Source organism: Chiloscyllium punctatum, chromosome 1, assembly GCF_047496795.1.
Source record: "Chiloscyllium punctatum isolate Juve2018m chromosome 1, sChiPun1.3, whole genome shotgun sequence".
Taxonomy (NCBI): domain Eukaryota; kingdom Metazoa; phylum Chordata; class Chondrichthyes; order Orectolobiformes; family Hemiscylliidae; genus Chiloscyllium; species Chiloscyllium punctatum.
The window spans coordinates 67,767,187-67,782,402 of NC_092739.1; the positions used below are offsets into that span (position 1 = coordinate 67,767,187).

Below are 15,216 nucleotides of genomic sequence, written 5' to 3' on the forward strand. Positions count from 1 at the left end.
CTCGTCTGCGCTGACCAGACATGCCAATCAGACCGAGTCCCATTTCCCAGCATTTGGCCCGTATTCCTCTAAACTTTTCTTATTAATGTAGCCATCCAAATACCTTTTAAATGTTGTAATTGTACCCACCTCCACCACTTCCTCTAGCAGTTTGTTCCATACACCCCGCACACTGTGCATGAAAAGCTTACCCCTTACGTCCTTTTTAAATCTCTCCCCTCTCATTTTAAACCAATTCCCTCTAGTTTTGGACTCTCCCACTTCCAAACAACCTTGGCTGTGCACCCTATCCAATCTCTCACAATTTTATAAACCTCTATCAGGTCACCCTTCAGCCTCTGATGCTCCAGGAAGAAAACCCCAGCCTATTCAGCCTCCTTCTAAATCTTTTCTGCACCCTCTCAAGTTTAATAAAATCTTTCCTATAGAAGGGCGATCAGAATTGTGTGCAGTATTCTGAAAGTGGTCTCACCAATGTCCTTTACAGCTGCAACATGACATCCCAACTCCTATACTCAATGTTCTGACCAATAAGGGCAAGCACGTTATTCACCACTCTGTCCATTCACCAAGGCTCTCCCATTAACTGTATGAGTCCTGCCTTGGTTTGCCTTACCAAGCTGCAACATCTCACATTTATCTAAATCAAACTCCCATCAGTCACTCCTTGGCCCATTGGCCGATCTGATCCCATTTTACTCTGAGATAACCTTCTTCAGTGTCCACTACATCATCAATTTTGGTGTCATCTGCAAACTTACTAATCATGCCTTCTATATTCACTTCCAAATCACTTATATAAATGACGAAAAGCAGCGGACCCAAAACTGATTGTTGTGACACAACACTGGCTGCTGGCCTCCAGTCTGAACCAGTAGAGCAGATTCAATTTTGCTGCAATGATTTGCCACTTCATGCAACTTGGAATGGTGTGTAGAAGTGATTAAATTCTGAAATCTGTTTCCTTGCTCTTTTGTTTATTTTTCTTCAAAGAAATAGTTTTCAACACTAAATCTTAAAGTTTTTGCAACTAAAATGGCTTGATAAAGTATCTCAGCACTTTTTCTGAAAAAATAAGGTGAAAGCCATTGAAGGCATTGATAAGACCAAGTTTGTTTTAAAATTAATTCATGGGACTTGGGTGTTGCTGGCTAAGTCAGAATTTATTGCCCACCCCGATTGTCCAGAAGCCAGTTAGAATTCAGACACATTGTTGTGGGTCCGGACTTGCATGTAAGCCAGACCAGGTAATGGCAAATTTTCTTCTCTTTTGGACATTAGTGAGCTGGACAGGTTTTTGAAACAATTGCCAGTAGGCTAACTTTTAATGCCATATTCTTACTGAATTCAAATTTCATCCCTTTTGGTGTGTTTCATACTCAGCGTTCAAGATAAATTGTCTGATGAAAGTACTACCATTTCAGTGCCATTGCCTACCGCAAAGGATGTAAATGTGATGAAAGTAAAGGGATATGGGGTTTGGGTGGGAAGTGAAGTTGGGCGGAGTGTCAGCATTGATCTTATTAAATTATGAAGCAGACGTGAGAGGCTAAATGGCCTATGCATGCTGCTATTTCATGTTGTCTTATATTCTCATTTCATGCCTACCCATAACGTTGCATAGTTGTATAATATGTGATTTTGAAAGTATTACATTATCTTTGTAATTAATTGTTCAACCAGTTTATCTTGCTTGGCTGTAACCAATTCTCTTTTCCAGGAAAGAAAGAAGCAAGAATCTCTATCATACCAGCTTCTTTTGGAAGGTAATAAATATTGTTAATTCCTACACAGGTAACACAGTGGTGTGTTGAAATAGTAGGCAACCAGAATCTGGAGGTAATATTTGCAGACACAACATAGATATTCTGCAAAGTAGTCACTCAGTCTACATTTGGTCTACCCACTGTAGAGGGGACCATATTTTTAGCAGTGAATCCTGTAGGCTGGATTGAGTAAAGTGCAGATAAATCACTGCTTTACCTGGAAGATGTTTCTGGAACCTTGGATAGTGAGAGGGAGGAAATAAATGGGCAAGTGTTACACCTGTGATTGAATGAGAAGGTATTGTGGGGCGGTGTTGGGAGTAGAAGAGGATATTCCAGAGGGAATGGTCCTTGCAGAAGGTTGTCAAAGGAGAGAAAGGTATATACCTGGTGGTGGCATACCACTGGCGGTGGCAGAAATGGTGGCTTAAAATTCTTTGGATGTGGATGCAAGTGGGCTGGAAAGTGAGGATAGAAGGGCCTTATTGGTTTTATGGGAGGGAAGAGAAGGGGTGAGTGCAGAAGTGTGGGGAATGGATGAGGCATGTCTGAGAGCCTTGTCAACCATGACAGTGGGAAATTTTTGGTTGAAGAATATGGAGGACATTTCTGGGGCTTTTTTTCTACACCAGCAATAGTCCCTGGTCACATTCTTTGTGGAAGGTGGCATCATCAGGAAACCCATATGCCATTAGCTAAAATTGAAAAATCCAAATTCAAAAATAAATGATATTAAAATATAAATATACTTAAATATAAAATGTAAATATATAATATATAAATATAATTTAAAATATATATTTGCAAATCTTAACATCACACTAGCCTTGTCATATTTGTTTGTGACCAATCATCACATTCCTACAGACATTACAAGGAGACCATCACCACCCAATGATCGTTTGTTGTTTTTGGAATGTTCTTCAACTAAAGCTCAGGAGCAAGGTTGTTTTCTGCTGATCTGAAAATGTTCAACTCCAGTCATAGCTTCTTTAGTTTGTCCCACAGCACAGCTCCTGCAGTAAAATTCATTACAAAGAAAAGTATGGATGATACTGGATGGAAGTGGCATCTGATCAATTAGATACGTGTGAGGTTCTGCGTTTTGATAAGGCAAATCAGGACAGGACTTATACACTTAATGGCAAGGTCCTGGGGAGTATTGCTGAACAAAGAGACCTTAGGGTGCAGGTTCATAGTTCCTTGAAAGTGGAGTCATAGGTAGAAAGGGTAGTGAGGAAAGCATCTGGTACACTTGCTTTTATTGGTCTGTGCATAGCATATAGGAGTTCAGAGGCCATGTTGCAGCTGTATAGGACATAGTTTAGGCATGTTTTGGAATACTGCATTCAATTCTGGTCTCTCTGCTATAGGAGGGATGTTGTGAAACTTGAAAGGGTTCAGAAAAGATTTACAAGGATCGTGCCATGGTTGGAGGGTTTGAGCTAGAGGGAGAGGCAGAAAAAGGCAAGGACTGTTTTCCTTGGAACATTAGAGACTAAAGGGTGACTTTTTAGAGGTTTGTAAAATTGTGAGGGACCCGAATGGGGTGAAGAGCCAACGTCTTTTTCCCATGGAAAGGAAGTCCAAAACTAGAGGGCATAGGTTTAAGGTGAGAGGGGAAAAATTTTAAAAGGGACCTAAGGGGCAACGTATTCACGCAGAGGGTGGTGTGTGTATAGAATGAGCTGTCAGCAAAAGAGGTGGATGTTGGTACAATTACAACATTTAAGAAGCATCTGGATAGGTACGTGAATAGGAAGAGTTTAGAGGGATATGAGCCAAGTGCTGGCAAATTGGACTAGATTAATTTAGGATATCTGGTCGGCATGGATGAGTTGGACCAAAGGGTTTCTGTGCTGTACATCTCTATGACTCTAATAACATGCTCTAGTCATGAGAAAGTGTCTTATTATAGCAGTGGCACAGCAAAGATCAGATACTTATTTGTGGAGTGACACGGGTGTGTGCCTTTTGTTCTACATCAGAATTTAATGAGCTACAGTCCCAGGTCACAACCTTTATATTGAATTTTGGAATTCCATTTTATTGTATTTTTAATGTGGATTAGAAGCTACAAAAATACAACATTCCTTTTTTTCAGATGGCAACTTACCTGAGAATTTCAAGTGGGACTTTGAAGATTCTGTGAAAGAGGAAGAGGAGGGCGCTTTTACTTTGAAATGTGATACAAAAAGGTCAAAGAGAAAGGATGGAAAGAAAACAATCCCTTTATCAACTGCATTGACTGTCAAGAGGGATCTAATGGAAGGCTTTCCATTTATGGACCATTGGAATACTCAGGTTCCTAGCGTATCATTGAGGGATATCATGTCAGAGGAGATGGACTTTCAGACAAAACATGACCAGGTGTGTATAAATCTGCATGCTTGTAAAGTCTGGATTTTGGGGGAGTAAACATGGTGAAATTCTCACCATTTGATATCATTACTCCTTGGAAGCTGGCAACTTCTGGACTCCCTTGAGATACATAGTTAAATGTGGAAATTTGGGAATTGTTAGTGATTGTATGCTTCTTCATAGGATGTATTATTGAAATCTCCACAGATTTCAAAGAGAAATACTGAACAGATGAAAACTTGCTGTTTTATGTTACTCGTCTCACTACAAAACTACTTGAAAAAGTTATACCTTGTTGAATAACATGTAGGATGTATAATTGCTACTGATGAATCTCTGGCCCTGATAAACTAATTTTATATTTTGTGGAATGCCACATTTCTTTATTTTGATCAAAGCATATTTGTAAGATTTTCTTTGAGAGTTTAGTTTTATGTTTCAATTCTACCATGAATGTTTGGAAAATACACATGTATTATTTTATTCTTTATAAAAGGATAATGCAGTTCACATTCTGATATGCTGACTGAGAATACTTTAAGTTGATTAACTGTTCCAGCTGCTTATTGATATCACTGTTGTTGGACTCTAGCAGATCCCCTTGAACATAGTAGCATGGTAATTTTGGGAAAGGGGAAGTCCAAGATGCAGAGATATAGATATTTGAAGACATCTTTGTTCACGGTTGGTGGCAAGTGATGTTGCTTTAATGTCAGATGTGCAATGTGGACAAGCAGTTTTTGTAAGAATCTCTGCTCGTTCATCTTTTTTCAGCTGCAAGTCATATTGTATTTGTACTGAACCATTCAGAACAATGACTCAGTCCCATTTGATATTTGGTAAAATATGAATATTATATTGATATTTGTGTTGTGTGTTAATGTATTCAATTTGTATTTTTCAGCATGTTTTTTGTGGAAGCAGATTAGAATCGATGTCCATGTAGATTTATCTGTGTTTAATTATCAATTGTGTTTCCAATGTGCTTGTCTAATTTTCTCAGAAATAGGGCACAAGCTAGGGAACTCACGCCAAAGTTTTGATTAGCACTGTATTTACAGGTTCACTGCATTTACGCAAGAACATTGATACCAGTTTTAGTTTAAAACCTTTGATCGTCTAAATATGATTGTCAGTATGGTCATGTTTGGTACATAAAATGCTTATAACTAATATATATCAATACTCGATATTCACCTGGGTTCTCACTTTTGAATGTTACCTAGCATGTACTGGCAAAGCTGATGTATAAGCAGCTATCAATATCAAAGTCTTCACGATATTAATTGAACTTACCAGTGTGACTTAGCAATAGGATTGTGCTGATACCAGGTTGCAATAGCAGTTTGGCATTAGTACTCAGTGCATTAGGGATTCTTGGTTTTCGCAAGAACTCAATTTTTAGAACCAGTGTACAAAGTCACTTTAGAACAGGCACTCATGAACAAAATGTACCAGAGGCTTCACATCAAAGCTTGATACTTGATACTTTTAAAGCTGGACATCTTTTAAAACAAATCGAAATATAACATAAAACCAACGGAAATGTTTTTCCAAGAGGGAACAACTGCCAACATTATTCTGGAACCAGCATAGTGGCCTAAGATGTAAAGCTGCTATGTCAATGAAAACATTTACGTGCACATCCATTGTAAGAATGAGGGCCATATTTTTTAATATTCCACATGGCTGCTTCCTTAGATACTTTCTGAATTGTACTTGAGAAACCATGATGTGGAGGTGCTAGTGTTGGACTGAGTCAGAAATCGCACAACGCCAGGTTATAATTTAGGTGAAGTCACCTGACGAAGGAGCAGCACTGTGAAAGCTTGTGATTTCAAAAAAAACTTGTTGGACTATAACCTGGCATCATGTGACTTCTTACTTGAGAAGAATATTATTGATTTTTGCATTATTTCCTAAATGGCAGTGTTTCATCTTTGGACTTTCACACTCAGTGTTTTCAAGAAAGCAGTGCCACAGGATAGTTACACAAGTAACCTTATGCCTTTCATGGTCTTTACTCTCCCAAGCATTACTATCTAGACCAAAGATGTAAGAGACCAAATTGAAATATTTCCAGATACTTTTAAGCAAAGGTTTTGAGTTAGCAGAAACCAAAACAGAAATTGCTGAAAAAGCTCAGCAGGTCTGGCAGCATCTGTGAAGAGAAATCACCAGACCTGCAATGTTAATTCACAATGATTTCTCTTCACAGATGCTGTCAGGCCTGCTGAGCTTTTCCAGCAATTTCTGTTTTGGTTTCTGATTTATATTGCATCCGCGGTTCTTTTGGTTTTCTGAGTTAGCGGTTGTACTGTTTCCTCTTTCCAGTCCAGAAATCATTTTCAAGCCAATTTAGTTCTCTCCTCTCGATGTTAAGAAGTAGCTATGTGCACCGAGCACAGGGAAAAGCTATGGGTGTTGACAGTGCCTGAGCTGTAGTGCTAGAAACATGCACAACAAAGCTCACCACTTAGTCCATTTAAGCTGTTCCACTATAGCTATGATCGGTGGAAGACTGGCTAGGTCTCATAGTTACTTTTGCTTTTCATTTTTCAGATTTTCATGCATTGAAGACTTTTTAAATTTAAACTCCATGCTGCACAATATGCTGTTTACACTTGCCTGGCACTTTACAGCGTTAGTGTTCAGGTTGACATGACTACACGAACACATTCTCAGCATTTGGGCACTTTGTGCATTGAATGGTATAAACTCTCTCCCTAGTCTTTCCGGCTTTCCACTTTCAGGTATTGTTCCAGACCCACTTTAGTCTCTGTCTCTCTCACCTCTGAAATGGCCAATTGCCTAAAATTGCTATGTCTGACACTGCCAACACAATTTCTGTATTTAAATTAAGTTCACATTTATTGTGCCTCCTACAGGATTCATTTGTTAGATTTAAATCTCTCCATATTATCTAACATGTCTCCTTAGTTAGTTCAGGTTATTGTGCTATAATGCACGTTTCATTAATGTGAATTCGCGGTAACATGATTGACTAATTGGGGACACTGTTTCTAAAGTGCAACCTTTTAAAGCATGTGTTGGTTATAATACGATTCTGGCCCCATTATTTTAAATGGGGCTGATATTATGCGATTTTCTTATAACATGGGATTGCACGAGAAGGGAACTACTGTGTTATACTGTCTGTAACTGTTCATGATGTAGCTTTTTATAAGAGAGGGCAATAATTATTTGGTGTAATCTTAATATATTTCCATCTTACCAAATATTTTCATGACCTACTAAAATCTTTTTGATTAAATGTGATAAATACAAAAAAAATTCCTGTCACCGCTGGGATCGCTGACAAATTTCACCCCAAGAAGAGATTTACAAGCATGTTGCCAAGGTTGGAGGATTTGAGCTATAGGGAAAGATTGAATAGGCTGGGGCTGTGGAATGAGCTGCCAGAGGAAGTGGTGGAGGCTGGTGTACAATTGCAACATTTAAAAGGGATCTGGATGGGTAAATAAATAGGAAGGGTTTGGAGGGATATGGGCCAGGTGTTGGCAAGTGGGACTAGATTATGTTGGGATATCTGGTCGGCATGGACAAATTGGACTGAAGGGTCTGTTTCTGTGCTGTACATCTCTATGACTCGAAATGCTTCAAGTAGAAAAGTGTCACTGTACCTGTCACATTTCTGTAACCATGTGCCCTTCAAACATTGGAAATTCTGCCTTGTCAGGAACAGCAGTGCAAGAAATTTGTTGTGTAATAGCTGCCCTCCAAGTTTGAGCAAAGGTACAGATCTACCCAAACTGTATATGAGCAATTGATATTTTTTACTACTAAATAAAAACAAATTAAAAATGATGTAAGAGTCATTAGATATTTTATTCTCAGTAATTTATCATGTATATAGGATAGCCAATGGTATTAGTGTATTGTAATTGGATTAGTAATGCAGACACCCAAGTAATGTCCTGGGACCTGGGTTTGCATCTCACCATGACAGTTGGTGAAATTCTGCAGAAATCTGTAACTGTAAGTCTAATGATGACCATGAAACTTGGAATTGTCAAAACAACCCACCTGGTTCACTAATGGTCTTTAGTAGTAGAGATCTACATGCAGAAAAATGCACTTTGACCCATTGAGTCATCGCCAGGCAAAAATAACTACCTAACTGTTCTAATCTCATTTTCCAGCATTTGACCTATAGCCTTGTATACCTTTGCCATCGCAAGTGTACATGTAAATTCTTCCTAAGTGTAATAAGGGTTTCTGCCTCTACCTCCCTTGCAGGCAGCGAGTTCTAGATTCCCACCAACCTCTTGGTGAAAAAAAATTCCTCACATCTGCTTTAAACCTCTTACCTGTTACCTTAAATCTCTGCTCCCATTCATTGATTTTTCCACCAAGGGAAAACGTTTATCACCATATACTCTGTCTATATGTCTTGAGGTTCGGTGAATTTCTGTAACACATCTCAATTTGTCCCTCCTCGCTCTCCTCTGCTTTAAGGAAAACTATCCCAATTTATCCGAAATCTCTTCATAACTAAAACTCTCCAGTTCAGGTGACAGGAAGATTTTTAAAAAATTGCTGTCCTTCCCTGGACTAGCCTACAGGGTGTCTCATACTCTGAGAAACATACGTCACACACGTCTCAGAGAATGCCAGGACAAACCCAGCAGAGCTGGAGCTATATAATTGGATAATGGTTGCCCTGGGAGTCCTTAACATTGATTCTGATCATAAGAATTCTTAGGGCAGTAGGTCAAGGGAAAGGAAACCACCTGCTGATTGCCACAATACACAATAATACATCAACTCAGTTTCACTGAAGAGTGCAAGAGGGCACACCGAAAATGAGGTCTGCAATTCTGGTCTCCTTTTTCTGAGGAAGAATATCCTTACTATAGAAGTACCTGACTGATTCCTGGTATGGTGGGATTGACTTATGAAGAGGGGTTGAATTGTTTTGGATTATTGCTGGAGTTCAGAAGAATGAAGGGGAGCAATAGAAACCTATAAAATTTGAACAGGGCTAGACAGGGTGGATTCAGGAAGCCTGTTCCCAATAGTGAAAAGTCCAGAAGCAGGGGTCACAGTTTAAGGAAACAAGGTAATCCATTTAGGATTGAGATGAGGAATAATGTCATCACCCAGTGGTGAGCCTGTGAAAGCACAGAAAGCAGCTGAGGCCAAAATACTGTATGATTTCAAGAAGGAGTTGGATATAACACTTGGGGTTAAAGGGATCAAAGCATATGAGGGTAAAAGTGGGACCAGGCCTTTGAATTGGATGATCAGCAATAATCATAACTAGTAGCAGAGTGGGCCTGAAGAGCTGAATGGTCTACTGCTGCTTTTATTTTCTGTCAACTTGGTGAAGCTATGAAACAGCACTACTTGCATGCCCAACAGTGCAGACTGCAAGTGATCATCAGAGCTAAGTGATTCCACAAACTACAGGTCTAATTTCTATAATCCTACCACATTCAATCATGAATGGTGGTGGACAATGAAACAGTTCAATAGAAGGGAAGACTTCACAAACATCTTCACTCTCAGTGATGAGGGAGCCCGGCACATCAGTGTAAAAGATAAGCATTTGCAGTAGTCTTCAAATAGTTGCACCGAGTGGGTGATCCATCTTGATCTCCTGAAGAGGTTCCTAACATCACTGCTGGTTTTTTTGCAGCTGTTTCAGTGTCTTTAGGTCACCATCACCTCCTTGAGGGTAGTTAGGGATGAGTAATAAGTGCTGGTCCACTTCAACATGAATGAATAATGAAACCAAAATAGCGGAGTGGCATTTACTTGTTTATGGTGCAACATAGAAGGGCAAGTCGTACCAACACTTTCGACAATTAATTTACTGCAGGATTCTACTCTTCATTAAAACTTGTAATACTGGTGAAGTGTATCAAATGAACATAAAATTAATTGTTGTTAAACCTAACCTAACTTTATTTGTTTTTTATTTCTTGTAGTCCATTATGAGATCTCTCTCATCCTCAAAAGACTGTGCAACAAAGTTAAAGGAAAAATGCCTCCTAGAGATGTTTCCGGGCATTGATAAACACTTTATCATGGATATGTATAAAGACAACAAGTGAGTTTTAATCAAAATTTCATACAGCATTTCCTGTAATTGTTATTTTTCAAACGTTGTTATGTTAGATTGCGTCTTTAGAAAATTTTAAACATTCAAAATCTCGATTCATTCAACGTTCTTTAACTACAGCTTTACATTAAATTCAAATCCATTTTCTTTATCTCCCAAAGCTTGAAAAGCTAGTTTGAATATGTAACAATCTGTATGGTATTGCAATACCAAACTTAGTGTTAATACTTAGCACCACAGATAAGAGGCATGTGCATGTATTTTGGAGAAACCATATTTAAACTAGTCCCACCTGCCTGCACCTGGTCCGTATTCCTCCAAACCTTTCCTCTGCATGTATCTATACAAATGTCTTTTAACATTGTAACTGTACCCACATCCACCACTTTGTTCGGAAGTTCATTCTACATGTGAACTACCCTCTGTGTAAAAAAAAATGCCTCATTTCTTTTATTAAATCTCTCTCCTCTTAGCTTAAAAATGTGCCTCCAGGCTTGAAATTCCCCATCTTAGATAACTACTATTAACTCTATCTATATGTCTCATTATTTTATTATGATAAGCTATTCTATGACAGCTTAGAACAGTTAACAGTTGAGTGTTTTTAGCTTTGCAATGTAAGCAAATTATATGCATGATTTGGAGATGCCGGTGTTGGATTGGGGTGTACAAAGTTAAAAATCACACAACACCAGGTTACAGTCCAACAGGTTTAACTGGAAGCACTAGTGCTTCCAGTTAAACCTGTTGGACTGTAACCTGGTGTTGTGTGATTTTTAAAATGATATGCAAATTGTCTTATGTTTACTTTGCAATTTCCTCCTAAAGATACCCAATCTATAGTTGACATACTTTGACCCTTGACCAGAATATTTTTAATTTAGATTGCATTGAAGTAGAGTGAAAAGCTTTCTTCTGAATTCAGAAGTTCCATTAATATTTGACTGCTAATGGATTTTCTGACTGGAAGCTTCATTTTTGTGTTTGTGCTAAAAGGTGGAGGATTAGCATTTGGGGTTTCCCCCAATGCCGTTTTAAAATAGCATGAGATTGATTTATATGTTGTGTGTGGCAAGTGTTTTCAGGTTCCATCTCTACTCCTTTTTCCCTATTGCCTATGAATTCCTTGTTCTCATGTCCTGTCTGAACTCCTCCTCTATATTCAATCTGCTTTCTCCTCCAAAATCTTTAAATATGGTTTCTCCAAAATACATGCACATGCCTCTCATCTGTCTATCTGAGTGTCTAATTTGAGTTTTTACTAGTGCCTCAACATTGAAACAGCCCTTTCCAAAGTTAGAAAATACATTCTTTGTGACTGATATGTAATTCCATCTCCTCATCTTTGACCTCCCTGTTGGTTTTAACACACTTAGAGTCATAGAGTCCGTACAGCATGGAAACAAATCCTTTAGTCTAACCAGTCCATGCTGAACATAATCCCAAACTAGACTAGTCCCACCTGCCTGCACCTGGTCCATATTCCTCCAAACCTTTCCTCTGCATGTATCTATCCAAATGTCTTTTAAACATTGTAACTGTACCCACATCCACCATTTTGTTAGGAAGTTCATTCTACATGTGAACTACCCTCTGTGTAAAAAAAAATGCCTAATTTTATTTATTAAATCTCTCTTCTCTTAGCTTAAAAATGTGGCCCCAGGCTTGAAATTCCCCATCTTAGATAACTACTATTAACTCTATCTATATGTCTCATTATTTTATAAATCCCTATCAGATTGTTTCTCAATCTCCTACACTCCATGAAAAAAGGTCCAGCCTTTCTTTATAATGCAAATCTTCCGTACCCAACAACATCCTGGTAAGTCTTTTCTGAACCCTCTCCAGCTTGATAATACCTTTCTTATAACTGGGCAACCAGAACTGGACATAGTATTCCAGAAGAGGCCTCACCAGTGTCCTGTACAACCTGAACATAACGTCCTAACACCTATACTCGAAGGACTAAGCAACGAAGGCAAGCATGCCAAATGCCTTTTATACCACCTTGTTCATATGTAACTCAAACTTCAAAGAATTATGTGCCTAAAGATCTGGAATCCTGGAGGGGTCTCTTGGTTCCACGATCGGTCAATAAATACTCTCAGTCGGTCTGGTTCTTTAAGATTTCATTCTTTGTTTCTTCATATGTCCGGGCACAGATCATCCAGAAACACAGAGGTTAAACACTTCATGTTCCCCAGAGGAGCTGCAGACATGGCTTAAAACAAAGACATTTTTATACTTTTCCTAAAGAAAGGTACAGGCCTTGATCACATAGTACGTTCAGACGATTACCAATCAATATACAATATGGCTTTATTTGACAGTTACTTGGTCCAATGATATTTCCTAGGAACCAATTTTATTTTCCACACTCAGGCCTTCATTATCTCACTAACCGAGTCTTTGGACCTGCATTTGAAGGTCAGTTAGGACGGCCAGTAGTGTCTTATCTAGTCAAGTTATTTCCATGCTGTAAAGGGAGCATTGTCTGTTAATCTCTATTGAAGCAGATTGTGGTTAGTCAATTATGCAGTTATATCAGAATTAAAAGCCATTTTATGCAGCTTTTAGCAAAATTTTCAATTTGCAGCCTGGAAGTCATTTTGTCATTTTTTGCATTGATAAGACATTTTTATTTCTACCTAAATTAATAAGAACATCTGTTAAGCAGTTGTTCCTGACAAGGACTAGTTACCTCATCCTATGTTCAGGTTTCAGATCCTCATACCTGCACCCCTAGGTCCCTCTGTTCTACAACACTGCTCAAGGCCATGTCATTAATTGTATAAGCCCTATCCTTGTTTGCAATACCTCACATTTATTCAGATTGAACTCTATCTGCCATTTTTCAGCCCATTGACCTATTTCACCAAGTTCCCTTTGTAATCTTAGAAAACCTTCTTCAATGTCTAATATGCCACCAATTTTGGTGTCTTCGTAAACTTACTAACCATATCTTATATATTTTCATCCTAATCATACATATAAATGACAAACAAAATAGGACCCAACACCGTTGGCGACAGGCCTCCAGTCTGAAAAGCAACCTACCACCATGACTATCTTTCTCCTTGTTTCAAGTTTGCTTGGTTCAATGTTTATGCATCAGTTCTAAAAATAGCTTTTCTTTTTGACTCTCCTCACGATCTTGGTAGATAACAGGGATCCCTTCCTCTTCATTTACATGCTACATTTTGGTAACATGATCTGCAAATAGGAGGTCTGTTTCCAACTGGACACCAAAACACCCAGTTCAAACATTCTACCCTTCATTGTCCCTATGTTTGACATCCAGTCTCAAATGAGCTACAATTTCCTCCAAATCAATTTTTGGAATTCCACAGCATATATTTGATGATGAGCTGGGCTTCAGACCTCTTAACATTTCTTTTAAGAAGATAGTCTAAATCCACCATTAACACCATTTATCTGTATCATCGCAATCCATTTTTGTTAGCTATTCATTACTGGAGTGAGGGCTCTGGTGGCTTGGCCAACTATTGTTACCCATCCCTAGTTGCCCCAGAGCTGCCTTTTTCAACTGCTGCAGTTTATTTAGTGGAGACTGGGCATCCCAGAATTTCCACTCACCAACACTGAAGGAACACAGATATATTTCCAGGTAGGGATGATGAGTAGCTTGGAGGGGAACTTGTAAGTGATGGTGTTCCTGTGTGCTTACTTTTCTAGATGATAATGGTCATGAGTTTGGAAGGTGCTGTGTAAGGAACTTTGGTGAATTGCTGTAGTGCAACTTGTGGATTGCTACTGGAACACTGCTGCCAATGTGTATCATTGGTGCAAGGAAGTAAATGTTTGTGGGCATGCTGCCAACAAGTGGGCTGCTTATCCTGTATGGTGTCAAGCTGCTTGAGAGTTATTGAAGCCGCACTCCTCCAGGCAAGTGGGGAGTATTCTATCACATTTGAATTTGGCCTGTAGTTTGTGTAGAGAATATGATAAATGTGAGGTTCTGTGCTTTGGTATTATTTAAATGGAGAAAGAGTGCAGAACGTTACATCACAGAGGGATTCGGGCTTACAAGTTTAGCAAGTCCGAGGGAAGGCAAATGGAATTTTGGCCTTTATCTCAAAGGGAATGGAACATTAAAGTAGGGAAATCTTGCTAAAGCTTCATCCCCGATCTAAAAAAAGTTAAAAATCTCACAACACCAGGTTATAGTTCAACAGGTTCAATTGGAAGCACACTAGCTTTTGGAGTGACGCTCCTTCATCAGGTGATTGTGGAGGGCTTGATCGTAACACAGAATTTATAGCAAAAATTTGCAGTGTGATGTAACTGAAATTATACATTGTAACTGAAATTATACATTGAAAAATTGATTGTCTGTTAAGCCTTTCATCTGTTAGAATACAGTGATAGTTTCACTTCTTTCGTGTGTAAATCACAAAACCCTTTTTTTTAAAATGTTGCATTCTCGGGTTAGTTGTTAACAATGGTGATAGCTAGACAATATGTTGAAGGTGTTAGCCCCCTGTGTTCTCTGTCTATGACCTGATGTTTAGATTGATTCTAATCTAAAAAAGTGAGATAACAGAGTTTTACATGAATTCATGCAGTTTTTGAGCAAAGTGCAATGTAACTCTGCAAGTACAAATTCACCCCACAAAATATATGTGTGCATGTGGGTCTTTGTCTGTGTGTGTCTGTCTGTCTGGGGTGGGGGTTGTGAGTGTGAGAAAGTGTGAGAGCAGTAACAAATTAAAAATTCTATATATGAATGCACGAAGCATTAGACACAAGGTGGATGAGCTTGAGGCTCTTTTGGAAATTGGCAGATACGATATTGTGGGGATAACTGAGACGTGGCTTCATGGGGACAGGGCCTGGGAAATGAATATTCAAGGCTACACGTGCTATCGTAAGGACAGACTGACGGGCAGAGGGGGTGAGGTGGCCTTGTTGGTAAGGGAGGATATTCAGTCCCTTGCGCGGGGGGACCTAGAGTCAGGGGATGTAGAGTCAGTGTGGATA

At 38.9% G+C, this 15,216-nt stretch overlaps 1 protein-coding gene across 5 annotated transcripts in view; it reads left to right on the forward strand.

Annotated features, from left to right (window-relative positions):
* Positions 1-15,216, forward strand: part of n4bp2 (NEDD4 binding protein 2) — a 94,350-nt gene that overhangs the window by 51,330 nt on the left and 27,804 nt on the right. For 4 of the 5 annotated variants that reach the window (XR_011960351.1, XR_011960352.1, XM_072567845.1 and 1 more), the window contains exons 9-11: positions 1,721-1,766; positions 3,871-4,136; positions 10,082-10,203. Coding sequence is in view for 2 of the 5 variants with exons in the window: in XM_072567845.1 (XP_072423946.1) it covers positions 1,721-1,766; positions 3,871-4,136; positions 10,082-10,203 (434 nt within the window). In the remaining 3 variants the exon portion in view is untranslated. Of the gene's footprint in view, positions 1-1,720; positions 1,767-3,870; positions 4,137-10,081; positions 10,204-13,911; positions 14,122-15,216 lie in introns of all 5 variants that reach the window. The other variant, XR_011960355.1, reaches the window with a different exon arrangement.